General features: G+C 38.5%; 3 protein-coding genes across 3 annotated transcripts in view; 2 read left to right on the top strand and 1 right to left on the bottom strand.

The window, feature by feature from the left end:
* Window positions 1-1,232, top strand: part of LOC110959567 (serine/threonine-protein kinase Nek5) — a 28,938-nt gene extending 27,706 nt beyond the window's left edge. Inside the window, exon 24 of the mRNA XM_022206459.2 lies at window positions 106-1,232. Within this exon, the coding sequence (XP_022062151.2) occupies window positions 106-406 (301 nt within the window). The 3' untranslated portion in view covers window positions 407-1,232. The remainder of the gene's footprint in view (window positions 1-105) is intronic.
* A 1,216-nt stretch (window positions 1,233-2,448) lies between these two features.
* LOC110959570 (GDP-Man:Man(3)GlcNAc(2)-PP-Dol alpha-1,2-mannosyltransferase-like) lies at window positions 2,449-12,520 on the bottom strand. Its single transcript, XM_022206462.2, has 6 exons — window positions 12,319-12,520; window positions 11,859-12,080; window positions 10,795-10,997; window positions 9,398-9,566; window positions 6,167-6,795; window positions 2,449-4,416 (listed from the first exon to the last, which is right to left on the bottom strand). Exons 1-6 carry the CDS (start codon window positions 12,375-12,377, stop codon window positions 4,133-4,135), a joined length of 1,566 nt encoding a protein of 521 aa, XP_022062154.1. The 5' UTR covers window positions 12,378-12,520; the 3' UTR covers window positions 2,449-4,132.
* Window positions 10,889-22,900, top strand: part of lcp1 (lymphocyte cytosolic protein 1 (L-plastin)) — a 37,148-nt gene continuing 25,136 nt past the window's right edge. The window contains exons 1-3 of the mRNA XM_022206461.2: window positions 10,889-11,010; window positions 16,279-16,399; window positions 18,974-19,147. The gene's annotated coding sequence lies outside the window, so the exon portion shown is untranslated. The remainder of the gene's footprint in view (window positions 11,011-16,278; window positions 16,400-18,973; window positions 19,148-22,900) is intronic.

Raw genomic sequence — 22,900 nt, 5'->3', positions numbered from 1 at the left:
GTATCTATCTGTCTATCTAAAATGTAAAATAAGTCCCTCTCCAGTGAGATATATTATGCTACTACTGAGACTGCCCAACGTGAACGTAGTTTAATTTCTCACCAGGAACTTTGAGGAGTCGGAGGACGAGCTTAGAGACGCTGTGGCCGACTCCATGAGGAACCTGTTTGTGATGGAGGACGAAAACTCAGACGACAACATGAAGGAGGCGACAACGGTGGCTGAAGGGACGGAGATCGAGGAGGAGGATGGAGGCGGAATAAGCTCTGCAGATCCTCAACAGGTCCATCCAGAGCTGGAGGATTCAGGGGCATCAGTCAGAGTGGTTTCCTCTGAGCCCGAGTGTCCAGATGAGTCCCGGACAGACGATAACACAGGTTTGGATAATCAGCATCAGACCACCTGAGTGCTCAAAAACTGTAAAGTCTTTATTCTAAGGGAGTTGAACAAGAAGACGCAGTAACTGGGGCGTAAATCCACTTCTTCTTTCAAGTCTGATACAACAAATAAGTTAAAATTGTCATTAAATGGGACATTAATGAGTTCCATTTCAATGAAGAAGCTAAAAACCTGTAGCCAGTTGAAACTGTGGTTGTTTACAGTCTAACTTAAAGACAGCTGGAGAAGGACAGAGAAATAATGTGTTCACAAGTTTGGAATTTGTATTTACACCAATAGTTGGAAGTAACATTTAAAAAAAGAAGGCAATGAAACAACAAAACATAACTTAGTGGCGTCCTCTGGTGGATGAACTCTGCTACTAAGAAACTTTCTAACGAACCTCCAACCTATTTCTGCATTTGTTTACCGGCATTTCTCTGCAGCTTGCACACACAAAGATACCGATATATCTGCTGTAGCTCGACACATTTATCAGCCTTGCTCTAAGAACGACTTGTACTTTCAAGAAAACTCCACAAGTCCCTTTAATCGGCAACTGTCACCATCGTATGAGCTGTTTTAAAGGGTCGTTGTGCTTGAAACGACTTCTTACAAAGGCTTGAATGAAAAACCAGATGTAAAGACAGAAGATACAATGAATCTTAACTCTCAGAAGATTTGTTTATCCCAAATAAAAGGACAGAGGCAGTTGTGTGTGCTGGGCTAAATGTGTGTGAATATTTGTGCTTTTTGAACGGTCAGTGTTTAACTCAGCTGCTGGTGGTTTGTGTCGACTGTTATTCTATATTTTTTCTTTACCATCAACAAACCCATGAAAACACCAAAACCAACATGTTAGTCCGTCTCTTGATTGTTTCTGACTTTCCTACTTCGTGTGGCTCTTAGCTTCAAAACCAACTGGTTCTTCCTGAAGAGATAAAAATCTAAAAACACCTTACACACACACTCACCAGCCACTTTATTAGGTACACCCTGCTAGGACCTGGTCAGACCTGTTTTGTCTTCAGAACGGCCCTAATTCTTCATGACAGAGATTCAACAAGGAAACATTCCTCAGAGATTTTGGTCCATACTGACATTAAGAATCACGTAGTTGCTGCAGATTTGACCAATGATGCCAATCTCCTGTTCCATCACATCCCAAAGGTTGTGTTGGATTGAGATCTTGTGACTGTGGAGGCCGTTGGAGTCCAGAGAACTCATTGTCTGTTCAAGGAAGCAGTCTGAAATGATTTAAATTGGAAGTATCCTTTGGAAGATAGTCCACTGTGGTCATAAAGGGATGGACGTGATTAGCAACAATACTCATGGAGGCTGTGGAGTTGAAATGATGCTCAGTTGGTACTGAGGAGCCAAAGTGAGACAAGAAAATATCCTCCAGACCATTACACCTCCACAAACCATCCTCTATTCTCTGTAAACTCTAGAAATGGTTTACACAGTTTATAAAATATTCAGACTTTCTCGTCTGGCATCAGTTTGAATGTGGGATGGTTCAAACTCACTTAAATCACTTTATACGCCTGATTCTGATGCTTCGTCTTCACCATGTCTTGAGTTGCTGCCATGTGATTGGCTGATTAGACATATGCATCGATGAAAAGTTGAACAGGTGTACCTATTAAAGTGGTCTCTCTTCTTTTAGTGCTCAGTAATCTCCTGAAACGCTGCACACTGCAGTGTCATCAAACATTCAAACAAGAGGAGTATTTTCAGTGGTGTATTAACTAATGTTCATTGCTCTGATGAATATTTGGAGCATCAGGAAGACATATATACACATAGGATTGTGTCAAAAGTAACTATTTTGGGTCCCAAGAGGTGTAACGTATATCAGGCTACACGTTAGCATGATTTATTGTTGTTTTGATCTTTTATAGGATCCGTTCACATCAGATTGGTCCTTTAAAACAGCTTCAGTGCAGCTTTCTGTTTGTATTTCATGTTTTTTCTGCACAGAGGAGATGAAGACAGTAAAGCTGAAGATATTCCAGCAGCTTCTTTTTACCACAGATTAGCAAAACACAACAAACAAGTAATCCCAACTGTTTGATGATTGCATTTATTGCAGTATTGTTTAAGTGTAACTTCAGTTTCTCAGTGAAACAAACTCCAAACATCCTCTATACACGGACAGACTTAAATAGAACTAATGCCTCTTTGAAAATAAACGATATTTACTTTAATAATAACACCTCTTTACATATAATCATATTTCCATGCCTGGACCTCATCACAAACAGGAATGCAGAATAGAGAAACAACATTTAAATAAAACAGATTTGGCCGTTATCTTTACCCAAACACACTGTGCTTTTAAATACTTGTTGTGAACACAGAAAGCATTAAACTCAAACTCTTCACTTAACGAACTTCCTCAGACAGAGAAAACTAATAAAAATCACATTTCAAACCCCTTCATGTCTATTTAGGATTCAGTCAGTAAATTGACACCACTGGAAAAACAAAGTAGAATCAAAGTCATGTCAGTATTAATGTGACATAAAATCACCTTTTTGCTGGCAAACATTTTGCAGCTTGGAATGTAACTCTTTAACTCTTATTATATTAAACTCCTCTCAAAATCAGCTTCAAACTCTCAGCGTCCATCAAAAGAGAAAAATGTTCCAAAACGGTCTGATTTACATGCAAACGGAAAAATAACTGCAAAAAAAGGCTGTACTTTTCGTCCTCTGAATAAAAAACTATTTAAAACAGTGAAGAAATGATGACATGCATAAAACGTGCAACTTAAGCTTCACTCAGAAACACCAACTCTGTATGAAGTAATGAGGAGACTGCAGTCTGTCTCATTTTTATTCAGAAAATTAACTAAAATGCCACATTTCAATCATGTTTTCAGCATTTTTTTCCAGTCACTTGAGCTTTAACAGGAGTTTTTTTCAATCTCCAAACTGGATTTAGCTCAATCAACTAATGAACTTATATTCACACAACACAAGCGGATCGAAATGTGGATTAATTCACATTTTCATTTGACAATTTTCTGCAAATTCTGTCAAAATCTACACCATTTATCTGGACACAAACAACTGTTTCTGGGTGTCTACTGCAAACAACAAACAACATGTAAATCAGACGTGTCAGGAACAGATGGAACACATTTTTCTCTTTGCTAAACTGTTTCTGGACCAAATATGCCAAAAATGAAACCAATTTTCTCATCTAACATTCTCCAACAGTATTTCACTCCTAAATCCTAACTTCCCACTGGGCAAAATGTGATTAAACGGTAAATTTCCTGAACCTTGAGGTGTGTTTTAATCCGCTGTGTGAACCAGTCTAATGGTGATTGTTAAATTTAGGCTGAAGGCATCTGCTTTAAGGACGGAGCTCGGGCTCTGCTTTGCCAGCAGAACGTCTCCATCTGTTTGGTGAACAGTCGTCATACTTCCAACTCTCACATGTGGGTTTGACACATGCACCGTCACTGGGAATGTCCTGGATTTGTTGTTTTAGCGTCTTTTATTATTGTATTTTAGCTCTGGGTGTCCATCAGGAGTCTGTCTCTAGAACACTGTATTATTCTATATTGGGAATGAGCCACCGTGTCGCACTTTAACTGTAAGCTCGGGCTGTTTTTAAATGTAAATATGGGTTTTTCTGCTCCGCCTCATTTATCTGTGTAGCGCTATTTTAAAAAAAAAAAAAAAAACGAGACAAACAACGTCCTGGTCGCTGACGGACACCGGGTCACGTCTGCTCTTCCTCATCGCTCCAGTTTACTCATCAGAGACTCGGTGGCGGACAGGAAGCAGGCCTCAAACTCCTGGACGGAGAAGCGACTGACGGAGTCGCGGGCGCTGCGTCGGATCTCCAGTCGGGCCGACGGCGACAGCGCCAGGATGGACTCCATGGCGGCGGCGTAGCTGTCCTCGCTGTCGGCCAGGAAGCCCGTCTGTCGGCCCTCGTGCGGCACCACGATGTCCAGCTTCGGACCTCCGGACTTGTGAGCCAGAACGATGGTTCCTGCAGCCATACACTCCACCACACCTGCAGAGAGACGGAGGATTAACGACCAAACCAGCTGATACAGAACCAGATAATCACTGATGTGGGAATAAACAATAACTGAACTTCCAGTAAATACTACAGAGCAGATACAGATGACGATTATTGGTAATCTAGAAAGGTTTAACAGCATGTGAGAGCAGAAAACCTTCATTCATAGCTCGGCTTCTTCAGTAATAAGGGTGACTAACTGAATATGGAAAATAGAAATGGAAGTGATTAAATTAAAATGCTTTCCTCTTTTTATGTGGGCTCCACTAACAAAAATGTTTCCAAAATTTGATGAAATGGCTTAAAATTCACTAACATGACTCAAAACTTTTGCAAAGCGTCTCAGTTTTTTCAAAATGGTTGAAGAATTGTCCAAAATTCCTTAAAATCTGAAAACAATGACTGAAAACATTTCCAAAGTAACTCAAAATTCTCCAAAATGAACAAAAACTTCTCTTAAGTAACTCCAAAAATCTTTAAAATGGTTAAGAAATTGTCCAAAATGACTTAAATTTTGACAAAAATGATTCAAAATGATTCCACAGTGACTCAGAATTAATAATAATACATAAATAATCTTTTTTTCCAAAATGGTTAAAGAATTGTCCAAAAATCTGACAAAAAAAGTCTCAATTTCCTAAAAATGACTGAAAACATTTCCAAAGTTATTCAAAATTCTCCAAAATGATCAAAAACATTTCTAAAATGACTCAAAAAATCTTAAAAGTGGGCAAAACATGTCCAAAATGACTTAAAATTCGACTGAAATGGTTCCAAAGTGGCTCATAATTAGTAATAAAGTAGAAATGATTAAATTAGGACACCCTCTGACTGATATTAATCAGTTTGTCTCCTGCTGTTCTTCTCAGTTTCTAAATATTTTACTGTTTGATCATTTTTATTGCACACTGAGGTCCAGATCTTAAATCTATATCAATTATTGTTTCACAGACTATTGCATGTCAATCTGTGGCTGCCTTCAACTTAGCGATTAGCCGTTAGCGTAGCTTTGGTTCGTGTTTCTTGTTCAGTTTTTCACATTCCCAAAGTTATTAAAAATTCCAAAATAATTAGGAACTTTTCCAAAGTGACTCAGAAAAATCTTTAAAATGATTTTAAAAAGTCTCCAAAATTACTTAAATTTGACGAAAATGACTCAGAATGCATCTAAAGTGACTCAGAATTCTCCAAATACTGTAAAAAAAAAAAAAGAAATAGATCTAAATATGTAATTTGAAAGGTTAGCTGTGAAATTTTAGTGACATGAAGTAGAATCATTGAACTTTGAGGTTCTATTTGAACAATAATATCTTAGATAAAATCTAAAATTCTCACCCTGTTATTGGTTCAGAATCTGCAAGGCTTTTATCTTTCAGTTCCTGACATGTTGAAAAAAGCCTCAAATTTCAATGCTGAAAGTGAGTTGACAAGAAATAAAAAAATGATTTGTCAAGCTAAAACTACATAAATATTTAACTTTATGAGCTTAATAAGTATCAGTTGTTTATACCATAAAAATTTTACACAAATCAGAGATGGTCGAGCAAAAGTTGTTGTAAAAATGCGATGATTTGAGATGGAATGACTCGTTCCTGTTATTTATATTCTGTGGTGTTGGGTTCATGTTCGATGTTTTTAAGGCATCTCGGATTAGCTGAGTCATAAAACAAATGTGTAGGTTGTATAAATACAGGTTGGGATGATGGGATTTCACGTGTTGCCTATGGTCTGTTGTCCTCACCGATGCCAAAGTGTTCGTTCCACATGGTGTGCAGCCCGATGGTGGCATCCACCAGCTCCCTCTTCAGCTCCTCAAACGGGATGTTGAGTTTGAAGTCGACCCGGTCGGCGACGCCCAGCTCCTGGCAGAGACCTCGCAGCATCAGCACCCGGTCCTCGTCCTCCTGGTTCCTGCAACCTCCGATCAGCACCAGCCGCAGAGACTCCCTGCCCCCGGGCCCGTCGCCTTTCCTGTCCAGCAGTTTGTGGAACGCCCTGATCTGCAGCTGGTGGTCCTTCTCCGGCCTGAACTGACCCACCGACACCACGGAGTGGCACTTCCTGTCTCCGCCTCCGCTCTCGTCTTCCTCTTGTCCCAGCTCCTCCCAGCCCTCCTCCACGTCGTCCTCATCCTCCTCCTCCAGCGGGACGTCCAGGAAGGCCCTGACGTCGCAGGGCGGGTAGACGACGCTGGTGCGGCTGGGCGAGCGCCACAGGGCCAGGATGTGTCCCAGCGTCCAGGTGGAGTTCACCATGATGACGTCGCTGCAGGAGCCGGCCAGGCCGTAGAGCAGAGCGAAGCAGCAGTAGTAAACCACCTTCAGCGCGCTCAGAACCGGGTTTCTGGAGATGATGTCCGAGTTGTTGAACCTGGAATCAAAAAAGGAGGAAGACAGACAGACGGTGAGTACCTCAATCCATACTACCATAATATAAAGTAGACCAGAAAAGATTCAGTATACAGTAGTTTACATGTACTAGTTTACTAGTGTACTAGTACCAGTAGGGAGTGTTTAGCACTGCTATACGGTTTGAATTGTTTGTAATTTCCCTCATTTTTCTTTATTTATTTCTTTAACTTCCAAGCAGGACCCAAGTACTAATATTGTGCTACCTCATGTGAAAACAAGTGCTGGCATGACAATAAAGAACCTTGAATCCTTGAATAGTTACACCAAATGTAGAAGCAGGGTATCTGCAGGTTTTAGCAAGTCAAATTTAAGACTTTTTAAGACCTTTTTAATGCCGTCTTGAATGAAATTTAAGACTGAAATTAAAAAAAAAAAAATCCTATAAATACAAGCGATGGTTAGGGATCCCGCTGTACTAGAACCTCAATGACAATCATTCAAGTTTACTTATTGTCAGTTTATTAAACAAACTGATACAATACTGATCAATACAAAACACTGCTTTGCCAACGAGACTTGGCGTGAGTAAAAGCACATTGCATTTGGTCAAACACATAAAATTACAAGTGCAATAACAGTACTATATGTCAACGACAAAACACTGAACACACACTCAGTGTTCAAGATCCATAACACCTCGGATTTGAGTGTTGCTGTCCCACCAAAGATAACCGTCAGGTCAGTGCTGCTAGCACCGGCGGTAGCAGCACCGGTTGTTGCTAGCTGGGGCGCTGGACCCACACAAAAATGAGAGATGCCCGGCGTTTGTTTTTGACTCTCTGTCGCCATTTTATGCTTAGCGCCCTGCATGTGCGATTCGACCGCTTTAATTCCCATGGTGCCGAGTTTGAAATCCTTCTTGCAAAGAATGCACCTGGCCTCCTCGAGATTGGCAACGGGTTTCAACCAGCTTTGAAACCGACTGTCCTCCAGCCAACACTGCTTAAACTTGCACTTACCCATCCTGACTGACCGGTGACGCGAGGAAGAAAGGAAAGAAGGAGTCTGTGCGCGACTGAAATTAAACTTCCGGCGCAACTTTTACGTTACTCAAAGTCCCCTGAGTAAAAAAAAACAGACCCGACAATTTAAGACCACTGACTACTGTATTTAAGGAATTTCTAATGAATTTAAGACATTTTAATGCCTTAATTTTAGATACACGAATTTAAGACTTTTTAAGGATCCGCGGGTACCCTGTAGAAGGGATCAACTGATATGTTTTTATATCCGATACCAATGCTGATTATTGGCAATCGAGAAAGGTGTACAACCGATATTTGGAACCGACATGCAGTAAATGTGATGTTTTAACAGCATGTGATATCAGAGAACCTGTCATTCATTACTAGGATTCTTCATTAATAAGGCTTAATATAACCAAATATGTAAAAATAGAAACAGGAGTGATTAAATCAGGATGCTCTGCTCTGTTTATGTGGGATCCACTGACAGAACTGTTTCCAAAATGACTTAAAATTCTCTAAAATGACTCAAAACTTGTCTAAAGCAACTCAGTTTTTTTTCAAATTGGTTAAAAGATTGTCCAAAATAACTCAAAATGTTTCCAAAGTGATTCAAAAAAATTCTCCAAACTGATTAAAAACCTTTGACTGTGACTCATAATTCTCCAAATTCTGTAAAACACAAATAGGAGTGATTAAATCAAGACGCTTTCCTCTGTTTGTGTTTGATCAGTTTGTCTCCCACTGTTCTTCTGTATTTTAATAATCTTTCTCTGTTTTATCACTTTTATTGTCCACTAGGGTCCAGATCCTAAAGCTTTATTAATTATTGTTTTCCAGACTCTGTTTCAGGTTAATCTGTTGCTGCCTTCTAAGTTAGCCGCTAGCTGTTAGCGTAGCATTAGCCACTGTGAGAGAAGCTAACTTCCTGGTTTGTGGCTCTATTTATCGTGCAAGTATAAGCAAGCCTAGCCATCCAGATGTCAGGTTATTTTGCAGTACAGGGTCAAAGTATGTCCTAGTAGTATCCACACTGCACGAAACAGTATGTAGAAATAAAAGGTACGAGGTTTGGAATGCAGCCATTATTTCGAACACAACCACCCTGACTAAGATGTTTTCCTGGCACAAAACTGTAAAGTGTTTAAACCTCTATTTTCTGGATAATTTCACTATTTTTAAGTTCTTACCATGGCCTCAGATGCTGTATGTTGGTATTTTTAGAATATTGTAGGCTAACAAATATTATAATACTTGCAGATTCTTTACATTAGCTGCTAAATGAAAGGCAAAAAATACATTTTTCTTAAGAAATTGTTCTGTTTTTACATGTATGTCACCATAAAATGCAGACAGCCGATATGCATCTTTTCATAACTGTGTAGGAAAGATTGTCTGGAATCTGGGCATATCAGACCCATGATGCTGGAGTATTATATGACTTAGACATTAGGAAGCTTTGTGGAAATAAATGTCCATTACCAATAACCTGATCTTATTCACTCCAGCGTGTGGACGCTGGAGTGAATAAGATAAGGTTATTGGTAATGGACATTTATTTCCACAAAGGTGAGAAAGCAGTGTTTATTTACTAACCTCGGGTTCCTCTCTCTGACCACAGACAACATGTCGGTGCTGACAGTGGGATAGTGAACGTAACTCGCCACCATGCAGCCTCCCAGGTAGCGGAAGATGGGCAGGATGAAGGCGTAGCCCATGGAGTCCACATACAGGTCAGGAACGAAGGCCGTCAGAGCCTCCCACCCTGAAACACACAAACACAGGGACGTTACTCTGACACAATCTAATAAAATGTTCCAGCATGTAGTGCATCACAGATTGTATGTTTGGAGTAAAAAACCCTGAGCGGTGTGGATTTTGTCTCCTGAAGTAGGAATAGATCGATTATTGGCTTTGTTGATTATCATGAAAGATGTTTGTCTTTTTCCACATTATTGTATCTGTATTTTATTGACTGATTATTCATAAATGAAAAGCTCTACTTCAGCTCTGATCAGCCTCCTCTCTGTCTGTCGTCATTCTGTGGTCTCAGAAATGTCTCTGAACAAGAAACACAAAACAGGAAGTTAGCTTCTCTCACAGCAGCTAATGCTATGCTAATGGCTAGCGGCTAAGTTAGAAGGCAGCCACAGATTAACAACAATTAAATAAAAAGCTTTAAGATCTGGACCTTAGCGGACAAGAAAACTGACAAAAGTGAAATATTAATAAAATACAGAAGAACAGCAGGAGACAAACTGATCAATCTCAGTCAAAGAGCGTCCTGAATTTAATCATTCCTACTTTATTATTAATTATGAGTTACTTTAGAAATATTTTAGTCATTTATGTCAAAATTTAAGTCATTTTGGACAATTTGTAACCAGTGTTAAAGATTTTTTTGAGTCACTTTAGAAAAATTTTGGATCATTTTGGGGAAATTTGAATCATTTTGGAAATGTTTTGAGTCATTTTTGTCAACTTTTTAAGTCATTTTGGACAATTCTTTAACCATTCAGAAAAAAATTGAGCCAATTTGGAAAACTTTTGAGTCATTTTCAAGAATTTTAAGCCATTTCATCAAACTTTAAGTCCTTTTGAAAACATTTTTGTCAGTTGTCCTAACTGAATCACTCGTATTTTATTTTCCATATTCAGTCATCGTCACCCTTATTAATGAAGAAGTCTGAATGACAGGTTATCTGCTGTCGTATGCTGTCAAAACAATACATATAGTGTACATTGGATCCAAATATTGGTTGTCTGCCTTTCTTGGTAACCAATAGTTGTCAGACCCCAAAAACTAAATATCAGTTGATCCCTATCCTGAAGAATCAGTATTGACCACAGATCAGCAGAATTTCAACAACAAATAACTGAAAACTATCCTATTAATTACAGATGTACACTATTATTTCTACAATATTTGTTTTAATACATTTTTTAAATAATTCTGCCATTGATTTACTCTTCCCTCTCTGGCCTCATCTTACCGAGGAACATGGAGCCGGCGCTCTGGCCCAGCAGGGTGAAGTGGGGGTAGGAGGCGGCTTCCACCAGGACTCGGTGACGCAGGAAGATGAAGGTGACGGGTCGAGGCAGCGTGATGTTGAAACGCTGCCGTGCTCCTTCCAGAATCTGCTCTCCGGTTACTCCCTGGTCACCGGTGTAAACCACGAAGGAGACGCCGGGGTATCTGGAGCAAAGAGGTAAAACTTTATTAACGGTTATAGGGATTTATTAAAGGTTCAGATCATCCTTTACCTTAACAGTTGACTTGTCAACAAACAAAAGTTACATCTGGGTTTATTATTTTTCACCAAAGCTAACTATGTGTGTCTAAAAATGGTCAGACAGTACATCAAGTCACATAACACATAATAACTAAACTACTACCGTACTTTTACCAAAGGTAGGAGTTGGGCGCTATCTGTGATGTTTTTGGACTAATATTGGTGCTGAATGTTGAAAAAGTCTTTCCACATGACTCATAATACACTGTAGTCTTGTGATTTTCATGCTGAAAGTGATACGGAAATGTTACGAGACCTTAAGTAGTAAGATTGTCATTGTGACTTTTACAGAACAGAGTGCAGGTGTGAAAGGGGCTGAACTTGTTTGCTCCTGTTAATTCCAGCACAAATAGTTGTGCAAATAATGAAAAGAGAGAGAGAGACAATCCATATCCGGCTTCTCTCTCACCTCCACATTGCTGACAAATCACCACACTGACCAAAAACAGATTCAAATGCAATAATTTAACATTAGAGCACTTTAACGAAGGACATAAATGTGCAATAATCAACTAACTGTAATTCATAAGATGGCAGAGTGAGTGTAGTGAACAGTGGGTGTGAGTGAGATCACGTGTGTTATTTATTACATCTTTTAGTATATTTCTGCTTCATATTTTCCATTTTTAATATATTTATCCAGCACGATGCACTTTAATTTAGAAGAGGTGAAAGGAGGGATTTCAGCACCTTCACAAACTTGCTGAAGGAGCCCCTCCCTGATGAAACATTCGCAAAGCGGGATTTTAAAGGTGAAGTGTTACCGGTTCATGAGGGCCCTCAGGGAGCACCACAGGACCCGCTCCCCGCCTCCTCCGGCGTTGCAGTACGGGTGGAAGAAAGCCACCGACGGGCCGCCGTCCTGAGCCCGGCGGGCCTTGCGGCGGCCGTGCAGCCACACTCGGAGCCCCAGGAGGAGGAGCAGCAGGACGAGGGTGAGGAGGAGGCTGAGGTAGGCGCATGGCACCACCAGGGACCACAGCAGCCTGAGGAGGAGGACACAGAGGACCGAGGGTGAAGAAGAAAAGGAAACTCAAGACTATTTAGGAGGCGACCGTTAATGTTACTGCCTTTATTTACACTTTGACATTAGCCAGTTAGCTGCTACTTCGGCTAAAGTTAGCTCCCCGCTCGTAACTAGAATTAAAATCACCGCGGCGCTTTGTTTTTATTACATTTCATCACTCTAGAGTTTTAAAGAAATCATCTGTAATCGCCTCTTACCTCATTAAATCGCAGAAACACAGAGAGAAGTGGTGGTGATGGTGTTCGTGTTCTGCCATTTTGACAACACGTCTCCTGGCGACTCCTCCCGTCAGATGACCCCGCTGCTGCTCTGTGATTGGTTCAGCGTTTGTTTACCGCCACGTCATCGACACGTGATTTTTGTTTATTGTTTGATGCAACGAGTGACTGGATAGAAGCAACACGTTAGCAGGAAATAGAAAATCTGAACATTTACTACATATTTGTGTACTTTATCTCTTTATTTCTGCAATCAATAATATAATATAATATAATACAATATAAGTCAAGTCATCCTTATTATAAAGCACATTTAAATCAACAGAAAATGAGCCAAAACGCTAAAAAAAAAAAACCTAAAAAACTAAAAAAGTCTAATTGCCTTTCTAATTCTGAATACAAATTAAAATATGATGATCAACACCAGCTTCATATACAGTATAAAACACATTTAAATATTAAGGTAAAGACTTATATACTTATACATCTTTACTTAACTTTTTTTTTTTTTTTAAGTCTTCATTACTTGACTATTTCAAAATTAAAGTAAGGGTCCTTATTTCAACATTTACTTTACAATATATAAAGTAATATTTTGGGTGAAAAAACTTTCAAACCTATAAATCATTTATCGTCAACATTTTTATAAAATAGTACTGTAGGTAGAGTAAACCTTTAAACCAAAAGTTAATTTGTTATAAAGTAGTATTTTAGGTAGAGTAAACCTTTAAACTTGTAGTTAAATTGTTATTAAGTAGTATTTTGTGTGAAGTAAACCTTTAAATCCATAGTTAATTTCTTACAAAATAGTGTTTTAGGTGGAGTAAACCTTTAAACTCATTGTTAATTTGCTCTAAAGTTATATTTTGGATGGAGGAAACCTTTAAAACTGTAGTTAATTTGTTGTATAGTCGTATTTTGGGTGGAAGAAACTTTTAAAACTGTAGTTAATTTGTTGTAAAGTACTATTTTGAATGGAGGAAACCTTTAAACACATAAATTGTGCACTTTTGCAATTGACTGACAGGTGGCACCATCATAACGCAGTTAATAAATAAAGTCGTGAAACTGCAGCATCATCTGCTGCCAACATAAAATAATAATATTGGTAATAAGGCTGCACACCTGGGCCTACTGGTGCTAGTAGGTGTTGACTAGGAGCTGAACTGGGAACCATTATTGCTCTGAAGGAAGTCATTTAGGCAGAAAGCAGGTGGTGGAGCCTGGAAACGAGTATCTTCAAGTACAGAGAGATGCTTAAACTGTCATTCATGTAGTTCATACAGGTGAAATTTTGTCAGATAAAGTTGTTCTTTATCTTTAAACACTTCTCAGATCAGAGCGAAGAGGAAATACCAGACTGAAGGAGTTCCAGCAGGGGTTTTTTGGAGAGAGTTCGAGGTGGTTTACGGGGGAAACCCTCAAAGACTCTGTCCAGGCTGGAGGTGTCAGAGAGCAGAGGAGTCGGTGGAGCTGCCCTCAGTACCGGACTGTTAGGTTCCTCCTTGCTGGATCCTGTCGTACCTCGATCACCTGAATCCACGGAAATCACTGCACCTGCTGAGGTGAAGACGGTCCAACAATACATGATGATACACGAGTTTATTAATGTCAGAAAAATCCCCTATGTGGGGAATTTAGAAAACACCAGACGGTTGTAACATTCCATCAAAACAACGATGTAGCAGACTGTTAGCTCCTCTCTGCAGCGCCCCCTGCTGGGTAGATGTTTGTTTACAGGTGAAATAGCTTCTTAACCAAAACCAGTAAAATGTGTCTGCTTTAACAGAGGCTGCATTTTTAGGGCCGCACTTCCAGGACTGCATGTTTTCTCAAATGCTTTCTTTCAAAACAGCGCCACCTACTGCAATGGAAGAGCGCTACAGTGCACAACTTTCAGTTTTACAGGAGGATTCCACCCAAGATGTTACTGATGATGTCAAAGGTTTATTCAAGAATGATTCCACACAAAGTCCTACCTGATGTCCGAGTGCTTTTAAAAGTTTAATCCACCCAAGCAGTACTTTCTAAGAAGCTTTAGATGTAATGGTTTACTCAAGACAAAATTATGCTTTATGTCCAAGTACTTATAATTTAAAAGGTTTATTTCACCCAAAATACAACTTTCTGACAAATGAAATAGCGTTTTAAAGATGCATTCTGACCACAATATTATTTTCTTGTGAATGAAATAGGGTTTTAAAGATGTATTCCAACCAAAATACTACTTTCTTATAAATGACATAGAGTTTTAAAGATGTATTCCAACCGAAATACTATTTTCTTACAAATGAAATACAGTTTTAAAGATGTATTCCAACCAAAATACTACTTTCTGTAATTTTCTTGGTTGCCAAGAGTTGCATTGCAAATTTACAACTAATGAAATATTAGTTTAAAGGTTTGCTCCACCAAAAATATTACTTTCTGACAAAGGAATAATGGTTTTAAAGGTTTAGCTCTACAACGTCTTGCCCTCTTACTACAAATATGTGATATTTTGAGTAATAAATCTTTAAATCCATGCAGGTAAACACTAAAGATGCAAGGTGCAGAAGTTTTGGAGTGTTTAAAAGCACATTACAGAGCTGCTGTGTGTTTAGTTGTCATTTAATTTGCTTTTTTAAATGAGGGATGTGTAATAGATAAATGACTACAGTAAGCTATGTATGTAGTGCACATTTTAACCAATTTTTTCAGAAAATGCTCTAAAAAAATTGCTAATAAATGTATCTTTCTGTGCATATTATATATGAGAATAACAGAAGTTAGTTCCACCAGATAAACAGCTGCTGGTGCTTTTTTTGCCCACAGTCAAACCTCAAAAAATAAAAAGGATTATGGAAGTAAAACATTTCTGTTTGTATCATGTTTCTTGAACATGAGGAAGGTTACAGTTTCCTCATCGACCCACACAGATCTGATGTTTCTTTTTGCTTTTATCTCATAAACAAACTGAAAATGTGCACAAAAACACATCTTTTTTTGTTGTTACAGAACATAGACTGGCATTTTTGGAGTTTTTCACAATAAAATTGTCATTTATCATAGCTGGAGAACCAACAATGGCTGCATTTTACTTAGAGCAAACCTGCAGACACCATTATTATTTGTATTAATTCAATTTCCTGCTGTGAAAAGATAAAAAAAAAAAAAAAAGAACAACAAGGTCTGTTTCAGAGGAGGAACAGAATCTGTGTGAGTTGGGACACAGCTATTGCTCACTGCACTTCCTCTTACCAACACCTCCAACAGTCCATTTTGAAAAAAGGGCAAACAAACTAATGCAATCATCATAACACCCTTTAATGTTGATTGTCCACCACTTTTCTAATAAAACCCCTCCTCACTCCGACTGCTGAACTGACATCATTGTCATGTGCTGCTGCTGGATTTATTCTGGAGGTTTCTGACTTCAAATGATTCACTTCCTGCCGAATGAGCAGCTAGATTTAAAATGATTCAGCAGGTTTGGTTTTAACTTTGGATGACACATTTCGTCTTTTTGTCTGACACACAAGTGCTGTACCTCTTTGTTTACGCATGAATAATTGAATAAATGAATAAATGACTTTCAAAAACAGGACTTTTTCACCCTTTTCTCCAGTTGAGGCCACAGCAGCTGAATGCCAACATTTTTCAGGAGAGTTTGTGAAACTTTCTGGCTTCTGAAGTTGGAAATGTATCCAGAGAAAACTACTTGTAGGTTTAAAGCTGCAGCTGATATAACTTCATGAGATTCTTCCTTAATCCTAACTTCTCTTGTTATTGTGATGTTAAAAGGAAATGTTTGAGTGGTGTATCTCTGCACAAAGTGACTAACATGACATTGTTTTGTATGAATGCAACATATTTCTCAGTACATGTGCTTTTCCCTGCTGTACTTTTTACAGAAATGCATGACAGTGGTGAATTAATCAGATGTTTGTTTACCTGAAGGTCTGGGAGCATGCAGATCTTTCACCGTCGGAGGGAAAGTTTTGGGCGGGACATGTCCAAAAGCGGCCAGATGTGGTCAGAAGACATGAGGCCTCTGGGTATAAAAGAGCAGCAGGGTTTGGTAATACTGCCGTAGCTTTCATACACTTTAATGAAGCTTTTACATGTATGTGTAGCCAGAATAATACATTTTATTGTTATTATTTTATATATATTCTCAATGCAACTTACAGTATATGAATAAATCAGTCCTTAACAATTAAATAGAGTATAAAAACAAAGACAGACACAATAAACGTCTATAAACCCACTTAGAAATCACAGGAAATAAACGTGCTGCAGAACTTGCTTGACAAAAATCAAGTTTGTACGTTTTTTTCAATATCAGAACAATCCAGTGACTAATATCTGGACATTCATGAACGCATTACAAAGAGGCACCACTAATAGCTAAATCGGCAGACTTTAAATTGTCCCAGCTTGATAAAATGTAGAGAAATAAAGAAAATACAGCCCCTACCTGCTGCTGATTAGCTATGCAGTTTAACAGACTTCTTAGCAACGGCCCCATAGCAACCGTCAACTCCACGTTGGTGCTTTTTCAAGGCGTCAACATCCCTTTTCTGCTTCGCCTTTGTCGTGAGGGACAGAAATCCAACCTATCGGCTCACTTTCTCACTTTACCTGTCCCCAAACTGCAATCCTGCTTTCTGATTGGCTCCGAAGAAACTCAGGCGAAACAATTAGCTAGTTAGCTGCTAACTTCTCAAGCTAGTAACCGAAAGCTAATAGTTTAGTATGAAATATATGGTGTAGTATGTGGAGCCACACGAAAGGAAGACTCGCTACAGAAACTTTACGGACTTTGTACATTTTTTCAGTGCAGTAAAAAGACCCAAAAACCCAACAACCTGAAGTTAATGCAGTTTATCGAGGTAAAATAAACTCCACACCTTCTTCCCGATTGGCTCCGAGCGAATCAATTAGCTCGTTAGCATCCTAGCTAGCAACCTTAAAAAAATTGAGAAATGTTCAAGTTAATAGTTTAGCAAGAAAATGTGGCGCTACACGAAAGTAGGAGTTGCTATAGAAACTTTCAAGAGTTTCTACATTTTCCAGCGCAGTAAAAAGACCAAAAAACTTGGAGTTTCTGAAGTTTATCAAGGTAAGATTCATTATTGACAGATTGGTCTCATTAAAATGTAGCTAGCTAGCTAATGTTGCACACAGATCTGTACAGTAGTTTCACACGCCACAGACAGAAATTTAAGTCCATATTCTGCAGTATTTATTGATAAATATATATATTTATTGTTACTTTCTATTTTTGAAGACTAAAGCTTCCCCACTTCACCTTTAATACCTTAAAGCATTTGCACTATAATGCTACCAGGTTCTTTTTGTTTTCAAAAATGTGTCTGTATACTTTATGGTTGGGGAAAGTGTTTCATGCTTTAGGCAATGATTTTTTAGTTCTAATGCAGAGAAACTGATATATAACGGCATTGACAGGATCTTCAAACATTGGAGGTTTACCTCAGTCCAGAAGTCTGTATATTTTAACCTGGTAATTGCACCATTTTCAAGTTATTTCACAGTAAAATGAATACAAAATGAGACAAGCTGTGCTCTTGACAAAATAATATTGATATCAATATTTGTTATTGCTGTATTCTATTTCATTATTTCATTATAATGTGTGATATTTACTTTAAGTTCAGTATAATTGCCAGTGTAACTTTATAGTATTCTATTCTAGGGTGTGTGTTTGTTTTGTTTTTTTACCTTATTTTAGCTAATTATCTATATCTCATTGTGTTTCTACTCTTAGGCACTGCATTGCATATCATTTGTTCCTTGATTTCTTTTTTTAAAAAGCTCCTCATATCCACAGCCTTTTAGCTAATGCCCACACTGACAAGCCCTGTACCCGAATGTGCAAATGTAAGTAGAAAAATAGATCTGCTGCTTGAATGAAGCACGGAGGACTCAAAACATATCAAAATCAAATAAGGTTTATTCACATAGCACATGTAAAAACAACTAGAGTTGACCAAGGTGCTGCACAAGTTATCAGACAGGCAGCCACAAAATTATGTGCTACCAGCAAGACAGGATAAACTAGAGTTAGAACAGGATCAGAACATGTAGGATCAATTTCTAAAGTGGAATATATGAAATACCAACATTTAAGACCACTAAAAGCAAACACAAGACATGCAGGTCTTGAGATTTTGCTTAAATATGTCAACTGAGGAGGAACATTTGATTGAATGAGGGAGAATGTTCGTCAACCTCCACATCTCCAGCTGTAGCATGTTGATAAAACAGAGGGTTTAATGTGCAGCTTCCTCACTGACAACCCTCATCTTATTTACGTACACATAAAGCTATGGAGTAAATGAAATAAGTAAACTGTACATCCTGTAAACTTATTGGTACACGCACTTGTTTGGTTTCCTTCAGTAGACATGAATAAAGTGAATGTACCTGTACTGCTGTAATTAATAACTCGTAGATGTGTTTAAACGAGCCCAACACTGTGACACCTGAACATTCCCACAGCTGTTTAGATGACTGTACAAACCTGTCACCAAAATCCCTCCGACCTGCAGCAAGCCTGCATTGCCATATAAAGACAAAACGCCTTTCATTCCTGTTTCTGAAGTGTTGCATGTCACTTCCTTCCTCGTAGATTTGAATAGATGCGTCGTCGCTCTGCTTTCGGTGCCGACTCACTACGCTGCCTGTCAAGTGTTGAGCAGCACAGCAGCCAGACGGACCGGCTGGGGAAGAGAAAGACAGACAGACAGACGAGTAACCACCCTCCACGCCCAGACGTCACCTGCTGCCTCGCTGCACCTCTCAGGTAAAGACGGCTCAGATCAGGTGGCCTCTGGTCCCTGCAGGTGCTTCCTGAAGGCATCACTGTGGGATGAGAGGCGCTCTGAGATGCGATTTTTAAGTCTTGTTTGCGTGCCAGAGCGAGGCAAGAAAGAACTATATTGTGTGCGACTGTCTTTGTAGTCCCTCGTTACTGCATTTATTATTTAACATTTTTATTCTCCAAACCCTGAGCTTCCTTCACTGCAGCCGCTCCATTCACAAAATCCTGCAACAAGAAAACCTTCGTAGACCTTTGTGCACGTTTGAACCAAATCGCTTAACGCCCATCATGTATAAATGAGAGATTAGAGCGGTTAGAAGTTGGACTGAGGCCTGCAGGGGAGAGGAGGAAGAAGAAGTTAAACCACTGCACCGAGCTAGAAAGGAAGTTTGCGGTTAGCTTCACTTCAACTGCAAAAAAATCCCTCCAAGGCAGGGAGGGTGGGCAGAGGATTCGACATCGGCTCAGAACGGTCCAGGTTCGATTAGCGATCAGTAGTTTGTGCTGGAGGAGCTCATGTTAATGTAAGTTATGAATCTGGAGTGCGTGGAAGTAGTTTAGCACGTGCAAATGCTATCACAGTGGCTGTACTTTGTCCAGTTTACTCGAGTATTTCCTTTTTCTACCACATTATACTGCATTTTAGAGGAAAATATTGTACTTTTCCTCCTGCAAATCTTCCGTTTGTGACAGCTGCAGATTCAAACATGATGCTTTTTTAAATATGCACATTTGCTGCAGTAAATTCTTAATTTTTGTGATACTGCAGAAGGATGAACAGGACCTGCTTTTATGTGCATTAAAAAACTTGCGTGGGAACGACGTAAATTAAAAATGAATGTTTCCTCTCCAGATAGAAAACCAGCCCAGTGAATAAATGATGATGATGTGCACCAAGCATGTGATGTAAATGTCACCTCCCTCATATTAACACATAAATGCCACAGTAGCATCAGGTTTTCCTCGTAGGTTTTCCATCGGCTGAGCTTTGACTTGAATTAGCTTCACCTACTGCTAATTTGTGAATAGAAATGCACTTTTTTTTTTGCAAATTGCGTTTAATGTGTTGATTCCTAGTGAAGCCTGCATTGCTCAATCAGCCCCCTCAGCCCACGTAGGGGTCTTTAAATAGCTTATGTTGTGTTGTTAGTGGTCTAAAGATTGTCAATTCTTTTCACTTTTAGCTGGGGCGTAAACTTTAAGTGGTGATTAGTTGCCGTTCAGATTGTTGTAATTACAGATAAAGTTGCAGTTTTCTGGTCAGTTTATGCCTGTTAGTTTTATATTAGTGGTTTTGGTGCCTTTAAACACCACATTTTTGCTGCAAATCTAACACATTTCCCACTCCAAGTTATTTTGCTTCACTTTTTCGTTTGGCTTAAAACCTGAATGTGTCAAATCCATGGCGCTAACGTGGATAGATGTTCATTGAAATGCAAAATTAAGTTGAAGATTTTAAGTTAAGGCCTTCAAGATGAACACCTGGTGCCATTAAACCACAGCAGAAGAGTGGAAAATGGTGGAAATGATGTGGAAATAGCATCATATGTCAATTTCATTCAGTTCTGACTGCAAAAAGATCATAGCCACCTTGAATATTTGCAATCAATTGTGCAATAATTATGACTGGCCAAGTTTCAGCAGCAATGAAATGAAGCTGTCTGAGAAGTTTAGAGGGGAAATGAAACATGATGAGGAGACACAACTGGACCCTGCTTTTATGTGGTAAAAGGTCGCAAAGACAAGTTATTTAAATGAAAAATTAAAATCTTCCCAGGAACAAAATTTAGTGGTTCAATATTTTCATATGACTTGCAGCAGAGTAGATGTATAAAGAAAAATTCTTGACTAAATTTAAGGATCACTTTAATTTTTACATTTTGCAGGTCTTGAAAACAGGTTCAAAGTATCAAAAATAAATAGAAAATAGCATGTTGTGTGTAAAATTTTGGCAAAGCTGGTTGAAAATTCAGCACTACTGATGTTCCAGACCTCTGATCTCATTTAAAATATGCAAAACTTGACCTAATTAGTTATTTCTTCCATTAATCCATCAATTTTTCTGCCGTTTATTCAGATCCAGGGCATGTTTAGATGCACTGCAGTTCATAAATAGGACAAAATTTACTGACATATGTGGCACAAATGTCAGTATATTCCTCCACTTGTTAAATAATCATGGGATTAATCATTCTTAATGCTTTTACTGATATATTTTAATACTTTTTGTTGTTGAAACTGTGGAATTAAAATGACTTAGTCTCAAATTTAAGTTTGTGAACCTTGAAACCTGATAAAATTGCATCAAACCTTTTGCAAAAACTGCAGACAAGAAAACCTCTGCAAGTAGACACTAAACTAAAAATGTAGAGAAAGAAAATTTGCTGAGGATAAAAAAAGTGAAGCAGAGGAGCAGCAGTAGTTTATCAGAAAGCACCTTAAATGTTACACTAAGTCATTTGACGACAGTTAGCTCACAGAGAGCCGGTGAGAAATGAATGTTCAAAGTGTTCAGGCCTCCAGTTTCCCTGATCTGAGTTTCATTTCTGCTTCTGAGCTGCTGCGGGACCAACTTCTCTCTTTCACAGACTTTGCTATGATAAATTTACTGATTTCTATGAGAGAGATGTTGAATACACAATTTTGCAACTAAAGAAGGACCTTTTTGACTTTTCCAGTGAACAGTTTTCATTCATATTCCTCCTAAACCAAAAGGAACTTCTTCTAGAGCAGCACCTCTAACCTCTCAGCAGCATTAACATGTTGAAAGAATTCACACGTTACTGCTTCTCTGTGGAAACGTCTGCAGAAGTTTAAGTAGAGCAGCAGAAACAGAATGCAGCACAAGTGTGTTTGCATAGAGTAACAGATGGAAGGTTTTACAGTTGAGGTCGTTGAGGTTTGTAAAGTTTGTAGAGCATCTGAGGTTCCTCAATACTGACAAGCGTTTTTTTTCTTTTTTTATTTCTCTGTTCTTTAAAACTTCACACGCAGTCGTCTGGTTTTTAGTAAAGTTTTCTGATGCCGTATGGAGTATTAATCAGTAGAAACGCTACGTGTCAGTTCCGTTTAATTCACTTTACCGCTGAGTCAGTCAGTCGGTTTAACCCCTGGTCTTTGACAGAAGAACAATCATCTGTCTTTGATTTCATTCCATGACAAAAACCCTCCATAATTAAATTCACTTTCTCTAGTAAAGATTGGATTACGAAACAGTTAAATGCTCAAAAACTCCAATCGATCAGAGGCTACTAAAGTAATGTTTACAACATATGATTTGTAATAAATTTGTTCAAAATTTACACCATCACATGTGCAGTCTCCTGCTAAAATTTAGATTTAAAACCCAGATAGTTGCAGGTTATATTTGACTTATTTGATATAAATTGTCTTCTGTCTTTTTGTGTAACTAATACACAAAAACCTCTGGCCAGGACTGAACTATTTCATCATACTAGTAATGTAAAGATGAAACAAATACCTCCTGTATCTGTGTCTCCTAGAAATGTTGTTTATATTCTATTAACTACAACCAGAAATTATTGATTAATTACTAATATTAGTGACATGTTGAGGCTGACCATTTTTCCAGTAAAGAAAGTATCTTAGATTAATGGTGTGTGTACAAAAAGATGGACTTTTACATCAGATAGTAATTATAATATAGAAAGATAAAACATACTCATATTTTTCTTAATTTGTATACAAATAAACTCTCATTTGCAGAGATGTGCT

This window comes from Acanthochromis polyacanthus, chromosome 14, assembly GCF_021347895.1.
Source record: "Acanthochromis polyacanthus isolate Apoly-LR-REF ecotype Palm Island chromosome 14, KAUST_Apoly_ChrSc, whole genome shotgun sequence".
Lineage (NCBI taxonomy): Eukaryota > Metazoa > Chordata > Actinopteri > Pomacentridae > Acanthochromis > Acanthochromis polyacanthus.
This window is presented reverse-complemented; position numbering and strand designations above follow the sequence as displayed.